At 34.5% G+C, this 8,934-nt stretch overlaps 1 protein-coding gene across 3 annotated transcripts in view; it reads left to right on the plus strand.

Moving 5' to 3' along the window:
* Positions 1-8,934, plus strand: part of LOC107681292 (protein CBFA2T2-like) — a 44,471-nt gene that overhangs the window by 34,149 nt on the left and 1,388 nt on the right. For 2 of the 3 annotated variants that reach the window (XM_016477563.1, XM_016477562.1), the window contains 6 exons: positions 2,192-2,373; positions 4,283-4,530; positions 4,612-4,697; positions 5,906-6,113; positions 7,153-7,221; positions 7,411-7,601. In XM_016477563.1, the coding sequence (XP_016333049.1) occupies positions 2,192-2,373; positions 4,283-4,530; positions 4,612-4,697; positions 5,906-6,113; positions 7,153-7,221; positions 7,411-7,601 (984 nt within the window). The remainder of the gene's footprint in view (positions 1-2,191; positions 2,374-4,282; positions 4,531-4,611; positions 4,698-5,905; positions 6,114-7,152; positions 7,222-7,410; positions 7,602-8,934) is intronic. The other variant, XM_016477561.1, reaches the window with a different exon arrangement.

The raw sequence follows: 8,934 nt of genomic DNA on the forward strand, positions 1-8,934 counted from the left end.
GTGAATCCCTGAAAAGATATTCAGGATGAAACTGGTGTGAAGCTGCTTGAATTAGATGATTTTAACTTGAACTATTAACACATTTGTGTTGAATTGAAATAAAGCTGAACTAAAATTAAATATAAATATGACATGGGTGTTTCAATGTTAAACTTGAACTAAAAATCAGCAATTGAATGAAAAACTAGTTGTTGCACTAAATTACTACCTAGAAATAAATAAAAGCTAGAACTGAGCTAAAAAGAAATGGAGCCTAAATAGTAATATTTTAAAAGAAAAACCTCTTACAATATTATAAATACTGAAAATATTATAAAAATATATTTAAAATATTAAAAAAAAATAAAAAATAGAGCAAAATTATTAATTAAAATTACTCTCCTGTCCACAACCGTTTGACTCAAGGTCAGTCAATATCAAAAAAGGACATAAAAACCATAAAGTGCAATAAAACCGTCCATATGAGAGCAGGAATGTTGATTTGGCGATATTAGTGAATCCCTGAAGCTGATTAAATTCAATGATTTTATGATAGCATGCATGATAGGGATGCTAAACGGAGAAAGTGGAAGGTGTCTCGTGTTTCCTTTGGTAATTTACGAAGCAGACTGAGACTTCCGAGAATTCCAGGCGGTCGGAAGTGTGAAACACGACTATAAACCGTTGCAGGTTTTTTACGGGCTGCGCTGCATATGGAGCTCGTGAGAACGTGAATGACAGATGCATATGTGAGAGGAGGACCGAGTTAATCATGTCTGTCGCACTACTAATAAAAACTACAGAGATTCTTGTCCTGGTTTAGATGTGTTTGGAAAACATTTTAAAGCCTTCCAAACCATTTTCTTCGGATATCATGTTTAATATATTCTGTGAAAACTGAATTGTTTTGATTATCACCAGTAATGCACTGTTTAGTGATCAAACAAATCATTCTTTTGATGTGGTTCTTTTCAATGATTCAGTCAAACCAACTTGTGAATCACTTGACTGTAAGAAAACATATTCAAACCATAAAATCAACACTCATTCACTTTTTTGAGCTCTTGCAAAATTTATGTGGAGAAAAATAGGGTTATTATTGTTAACTGCAACTAAATCTATTAAAATGTTTTTGACAAATTTAAACAAAGCTAAAATAATAAAAAAATATAAGATGGAAAACTAAACTTTAAACAAACTAAAAATCAGAAATTGATTGAAAAAGTAACTGAAATAAATTTAAGTTGAAGTGCTAAAATAACTTGAAATAAAAAAATTTAAACTTAAACAATAAAATTAAACCTAAATGGTTATATTAAAGAAATAATAATAATAATAAATAAAAAAAGCACATATCAAAATTACTAAAACATAAACTAAAATTAAAATGAAAACTGAAAATATAAAACAAAAGCACTAAAATAACTTGATATAAATACAAATTTTAACTTTGAATAAAATGAAAACTTTAATAAAAATATAAAATTAAACCTAAATAGTAATATTAAAAAAATAATAATAATGAAGAAGAAAAAATGCACATATCAAAATGACTAAACATTAAAATAAAATAAAAAATGAAAAGTGAAAATATAAAACAAAAGCTAATTTAAATATATAAATAATACTAAAATAACACTTAAAGTGGCCCATTTATAGTGATAACATCATAATCAGTAAATATGACAATAAAATCAAACCCATTTATTATATATGATATTTTTTTGCAGAGTTTTTTGCAGAGTTTGCACGCTCGGCACGGCTCCTCCAAGTCTGTCGAGGAACGAATCCTCTTGACCTTTATCTCCACTCTTATCAGGAAAAATGCCAAAAATGTGGTGGTCAGACTTTAAAGGTGACATATCATGAAAATCTGACTTTTCCAGGTTTGAAGTGCTATAATCAGGTCCCCGGTGCATCGACCAACCAAGGAAACGTGAAAAAGATTAACCCAGTAACTTTGTTTTGGCAAGCTTTTTTCTGCAAGCGTCTGAGAAAAAACTCGCTCCCTTGGTGACGTGGCAAAGGGATCTCATTATAATATTACCGCCCCTTAATCTGTAAGTTTCCACCCATGACGCCGTCATTTTGATTTCGCAAGTGACAACGAAATCCTTCCGAAGTAGGTTTGATTACTGACAGTGTGGCATGCAGCGGATGTTTGTTATGCAGTCAGATGTTCTGTAAGCTGAAGGCAGTGTTTCTCCTGCAGGCGAACCTGCCGTTACTGCAGAGGGAGCTGTTGCACTGCGCTCGAGCCGCCAAACAGACTCCAGCGCAGTATCTGTCTCAACACGAACACCTCCTGCTCAGCACCAGCGTCCCGTCGCCCGCAGACTCCACCGAACTACTGCTGGAGCCCAACGAGAGCAGCAAACGCCACAGTCCTAACAGGTATGAGCACATATGTGACCTTGGACCACAAAACCAGTCATAAGGGTACATTTTTTAAAATTGAGATATATACACCACCCCAAAGATGAATAAATATGCTTTCCATTGATGTATGGTTTGTTAGGATAGGACAATATTTGGTCGAGATACAACTATTTGAAAATCTGGAATCTGAGGGTGCAAAAAAATCTAAATATTGAGAAAATCGCCTTTAAAGTTGTCTAAATGAAGTTCTTAGCAATGCATATTACTGATCAAAAATTAAGTTTTGATATATTTACGGTAGGAAATTTACAAAATATCTTCATGGAACATGATCTTTACTTAATATCCTAATGATTTTTGGCATAAAAGAAAGATTGATAATTTTGACCCATACAATGTATTTTTGGCTATTGCTACAAATACACCCCAGCGACTTAAGACTGCTTTTGTGCTCCAGGGTCACATATAAAGATGCCTGAGAAATAAACCCTGAGCTTTCTTTTAAAATAAATACCATGGCAGTACTATAGTAAACTTATGCTTTCATATATCATGATTTCAGCATAGTTTTGCATGGTATTTCAAAAGAATACCATGATATTACTGTGGCAGCATTTTTTGACTAATTATAAAAAATGAAGACAGAAATACATTACAGTTGTAAATGACAGTAAACAGGGTTATTATTGTTAAAACTATTACAAATTTTGTTAATTTAAATAAAGCTGTAATAAAATAAAATATAAATATTAGATGGAAACCTTGAACTAAATGAAAAGTAAAAATGTTGTCTTTGGAACTAACTGAATTAAGTTGAAAAACTAAAATTAATAACTGGAAATGAATAAAATCTGAAACTGAACTAAAACTAAAACTGAAATAAAAATAATACATTAAACCTAATAATAATAATATTAAATATAATTATTTAAATTGAAATATTTATTTAAAATAATAAAAATGACAAAAGCACATTACAAAATTATTAAAAATTTAACTACAATTAAATTAAAAAAGCTTAAATTAAAAGCTAATTTAAAATAGTAATAAAAGCTATAATTGTATATAAATACTAAAATGACAATACTGTAAAATAAAAAAAAAGTGATATTTTAATAAAGTTTATTTTACACTTTTATTTTTATGTCTTATATTATTTATTTCCAAACGTTCAAAATCTCAAGCTTTTAGTCCAAAAACATGGCATTTCCATGATACCATGACCAAAATAACATTGCATGCCGTGGTACATATCTAAGAAAGCATGGAATTGCCACAGTATTAAAATAAATAAACAAACAAACAAACATGGTATTATCCATGGTAAAATGTCCAAAAAGCATGGTATGGCCATGGTACTTTTTGTAAGTATTACTAGGGATTGCACTTTGATATTTATAAAACGTATAGTTCCGGTGCTTGATTCTGATTGGCTGAGCCGCGTTCGAAGCTGTTGTAAATTACTCTACAAAGTAACATACACCTTTGTTTACTTTGTCTGTTGCTCGGCAACCACTTTGTTGCAACCACAACTGTTTCTGAGGAACTACATTGTTTGGTGGAAGAATAATGTTTTTATTAATATCATTACACTTTATTTGCTCTGTTTTATTTTGTGAAACCTAACTACGTATATGGAATAAACGTTTTATAAAAGCAATAAGCCCCGTGAAGCTGTAGTTTACAGTGAATTTATAACAGCTAAGGGGGTTTTAACAATGCCCCTTAGCTGTTATAAAATCACTGTAAACCACGGTTTCTTGGGGCTTATTGCTTTAATATAACATGGCACTAAATGGTTACCATTTTTATATACCATGGTATTTACTGTAAGGTGTTTCAAAACCCCTGGTATTGTCATTGTACAGGTCCAAAAGTGTTATTAGGGATTTGTTTCTTATTTATTTTTTATGATTTACTCCAGAAGTAAAGAGAATGGTTTCCACGAGCGTCCTCCCGCCTCCCTGGAGCCTCCTGCCAAGCGAATCTGCACCATTAGCCCCGCCCCCAGACACAGCCCCGCCCACCCGCTGCAGCTCCCCGCCCAGATACACCCGACTCCGCCCCCTCTGCAGCACTACGCGCTGGATGACATCAGCACACCTCACCTGTACAGAGAACCGCAGCGGGTCCCGGAGCTGAGGGAGCTGAAGGAGCGGCCGCGGCTGACAGGTAACAACACACAATATGAGCAGAAAGCTTTGACTGCTTCTGAAGTTTTGAAGATCTGACGTGTTTTGTTGATGTTTTCAGGCAGTAACGGAGGCTTCCGTGAGGAACCTGTAGACCACAGACTGACAGACAGAGAGTGGGCTGAAGAATGGAGACATCTGGATCACGTAAGACTGCATTTGTTGATAATTCTTACAAAAAAGCACCATGGCAGTGAATCTCACAAAACCTGGCTTGTGTTTCACCTGAAAATCAAGAATAAAATATAAAAAATTGTATTTTAGTGTTATTTTAATTTATTTACTATTATGTTATTTTTATGGTATTATTTTTAAGTTTTATTTTTAATATTTTCAGTTTTTATTTTAATTTAGTAATTTGTTTTTGTCATTTTATTTTGTCTATTTACCTGTCATTTATTTGTATTTCAGTTATAGTAATTTTACTAAAACTTTTTTCAGTGAGTTGCCAAGGCAACATTTAAGTTTTTCCATCTAATATTTATATTATTTTAATTATTTTCAAATAATCTTAGTTAAAATTAAGCACACAATGAAACACGTATTGCTGTAATGCAGAAAAAAAAACAGACAAAAAAACATTACTTTAATACAAAACATGTATATTTTTTAAACTGAAGTATCATGATAGTATTTGTTACAATGGCTTTAAATTTATGCTGATTTAAATAATTTTATTTCAGTTCTGAGAATTTAATCAGAATCATCAATGATGATGAGAATCAGAAATAAACTCAAAAGCAAAAAATCCAACATGCAATATACTGAGAGTTTGGGAGGAAAAATGTGTTTAATAGTCCTGAAAATAATGCAAAAAAAATCATAGTCATAAAATAGGGCTTCATTTCTGAGATTCATCTGGTAACACCGTGGTGTATGAAATAAAAAAAAAAAAAATCAACAACAAAAAACATATGAGTGTTAGTCAAGTCTGCTTAACTTACTTAATTTTACTTTTTCGAATGACAGATCAAATATTTTTAATTCATGCATAACATTATATTAAATAGTATATAATATTATAGTAACTCAAGTTCAAGTTCACGTTTATTTATAAAGCACATTTAAAAACGACAAGTGTTGTACCAAAGTGCTGTACAATTTATAAACAATTAAATAATATCAAAAGCAACAGCAAATTAAAAAACTCATAAGATACAAATAAAAGCATGCAAAATAAACCATAAACAACTTTATAACCCAATATTCTCAGGCAACACCATAGGCTAAAGAGAATAAATGAGTCTTCAATCTAGTTTTTAAAAAGTACGTAATGTATGTATATGCAAGTTTCAATCTATTGTGAATTTGTGCTCTAAGTTTCTTTTCTGCTTTTCTGTTGTCTCTGGTTGTAGGTGCTGAACTGCATTGTGGACATGGTGGAGAAGACGCGGCGTTCGGTGAGCGTTCTGCGGCGCTGTCAGGAGTCCGACCGCGAGGAGCTCAATTACTGGCAGCGACGCTCAAACCCACACGACGAGGGACGCAAGAACGGATCGGCCGCAGGGAACGCCCCGTTCAGCAAGACACACAGCCCTCTGTCAGCAGAGGGAGTCAACGCAGGTGAGTCGCTCAGGAGTTCAGAATCATGTTCCAACTTTGACCTTTTTTGCTGCAGACCTTTCATTTGAATCCTGTTACCTTCTTTACTCACAAACTTAATTTGTAGAGTTTGAGGCAATTTTTCAGAGCGTAAAACAAGTTCCCTCTAGTGGTGGTGATGGTCAACTCATTCGCTCCCATGTCAATTCACCTTGATTTCTATAGTGCTTTATACATTTCAAAGCAGCTTCAAAGTGATAAACAACAGAATCAATGAAGACAAATTCAGCTGTAAAGCAGTTCTAAAAAGACAATACTGTCACTATTCAGTTCAGTGTTGATTCGGTTCATTCATTATGAAACAAGTTCAATTCAGCGATAATTAAAGACAGTGGTGTCGTTATTCAGTGCTGATTCAGTTCAACAACAGAAAAATGCATCAAAATGCATCAATTATGAACAAATCTGATTCGGCTGTAAAGCAGCGCTACAGAAGACGATAAATTAATCATTCAGCTCAATCAAGTTTTGTTCTCCTCCGATAGTTTCAGTGCAGTCAAATTGATAATATTACTGAATATTAAAGAGATAGTTCACCCATTGACTTCCATAGTATGGAAAAAAAAAATCTATGGCTACCGTCAACTGTTTGGTCACCAGCATTCTTCAAAACGTCTTCTTTTGTGCTCAGAAGAAGAAAGAAACTCGTACAGGTTTAGAACAGTGTGAGGGTAATTCATGACAGAATTTCATTTTTGGGTGAACCATTTCTTTAAGTGTCTTTTAAAACCCAACTAACAGACGAAATCGTGTGTGTGTGTGTGTGTGTGTGTGTGTGAGAGAGAGAGAGAGCCTGCTGATAGAGCAGGTGTTGTGTATTTGGGTCCAGGCTGAGAGAATATCGTCTCAAGCGCCGAGGTCTGGCCGCGTTCCTCTCCGCCATCTGTGACCAAACGCTGCCCAAACTCTCAAAGCGGCTCACGTGCCTCTATATCCGTCCCCCCTCTAAAGCATTTCAGTGCTAATTCGCTCCTAATATATTTGTTTTTGTCCCCCGCAGACTCTCAGAGGGATCTTCCCCTGCGCGCCGGCTCTGGCTACGTGCCTGATGAGATATGGAGGAAAGCCGGTAAGGGCGGCAACCCAGATGCACCCTGGGAAACCTGTTTTCTCCCCTACCACCTGTTCATCAGTCCTGTTTCTCATTAATCACACTTTCAGACTCAAAGCTCTCTGCTGGATATTGATTCTTGTTCTATCGCAAGAAAATAGCGTGCATGAAACAGGATGTTGATGCATGTGTGGTTTGATTCTGCAGAGGAAGCGGTGAACGAGGTGAAGCGTCAGGCGATGGACGAGGTGCAGAAGGCCGTCGCCGAGGCCGAGCAGAAAGCCTTCGAGATGATCACCGCCGAGAGAGCCAAGATGGAGAAAACCCTCGCCGAGGCCAAGAGGAAAGCCACCGAAGATGCCATACAGGTCATCAACGAGCAGGAAGACTCCAGCGAGGTGAGCGTCACGCTAAACACACATTCATTCAGTCACCAACAACAGACGCTGCCTGCACCGATACAGCAATGTGTCATGAATATTTAAATGAGGCCTTCCTTTTTATGCAAATGAGGCTCATTATAATGCAAACATTCGCCTGATTGAATCAACATTTGGTTCTTTTAAAATCTAAATTGGGTGCTTGAACAGCACAGAAAGTGCATGCAAATAACAAATAGCACTATTAGAAGACACAATATTAAATAAATATACAAACGTTACAATATTACACACTACCATTCCAAGGTTCGGGTTTTTATGTTAAGACTTTTTCGCTCACCAAGGCTGCATTTATTTGATCAAAAGTACAGTAATAACAGTAAAAATGTGAAATATTATTAGCATTTAAAATAGCTGTTTTCTATGTGAATATCTGTTAAAATATAATTTATTTCTGTGATCAAAGTGGAATTTTCAGCATCATTACTCCAGTCTTCAGTGTCACATGATCTTCAGAATTCATTCTAATATGCTGATTTATCATCAGTGTTGAAAACAGTTGTGCTGCCCAATATTTTTGTGGAAACTGTGATACATTTTATTTTTCAGGATTCATAGATGAATAGAAAGTTCAAAAGAACAGCATTTATTTGAGATAGAAATCATTGTCACATTATAAATGTCTTTACTGTTGTAATGTGTTGCTCTGTTTCGGTGTGTTTCAGGTTCTGTCATGTTTGCCCATTGTATAACCTAGTTTTCTCTGTGTTGTCCTGATTTGTCATTATGTTAATTATCTCATTAGTCCCTGTGTTTAAAAACCCTGAGTTCTGCCTTTGGTCTCCGTCTGTTCTCATCTCTGTATCGTTTATGCATGTGTGTTATCGCCTGTGACTTTGTTTATTAAAAGTTACCATTTATATTCTTCGTCTTCTTGAGTGTTTATACGCGTTACGTCGCAGCTGTCACTTTTGATCAATTTCATGCATCTAAAAGTATTAATTTCTTACAAAAAAAAATCTTGCTGACCCCAAACTTTTGAACAGTAGCGTGCATACCATGGTATTTAATGATTTACCTACAAGTACCATGGTACTACTAAACATAAGTTCCTACCTACATAAGTACGTTTTTACTTTTAAGGTCTGTCACCTTAAATCAATTTAATGCATCCTTGCTGAATGAATGAATGAATGAATGAATGAATGAATGAATGAATGAATGAATGAATGAATGAATATGTGAATGAATGAATGAATGAATGAATGAATGAATGAATGAATGAATGAATGAATGAATGAATGAATGAATGAATGAATGAATGAATGAATGAATGAATGAATGAATGAAT

Source organism: Sinocyclocheilus anshuiensis, unplaced genomic scaffold, assembly GCF_001515605.1.
Source record: "Sinocyclocheilus anshuiensis isolate Anshui unplaced genomic scaffold, SAMN03320099.WGS_v1.1 scaffold1632, whole genome shotgun sequence".
Taxonomy (NCBI): domain Eukaryota; kingdom Metazoa; phylum Chordata; class Actinopteri; order Cypriniformes; family Cyprinidae; genus Sinocyclocheilus; species Sinocyclocheilus anshuiensis.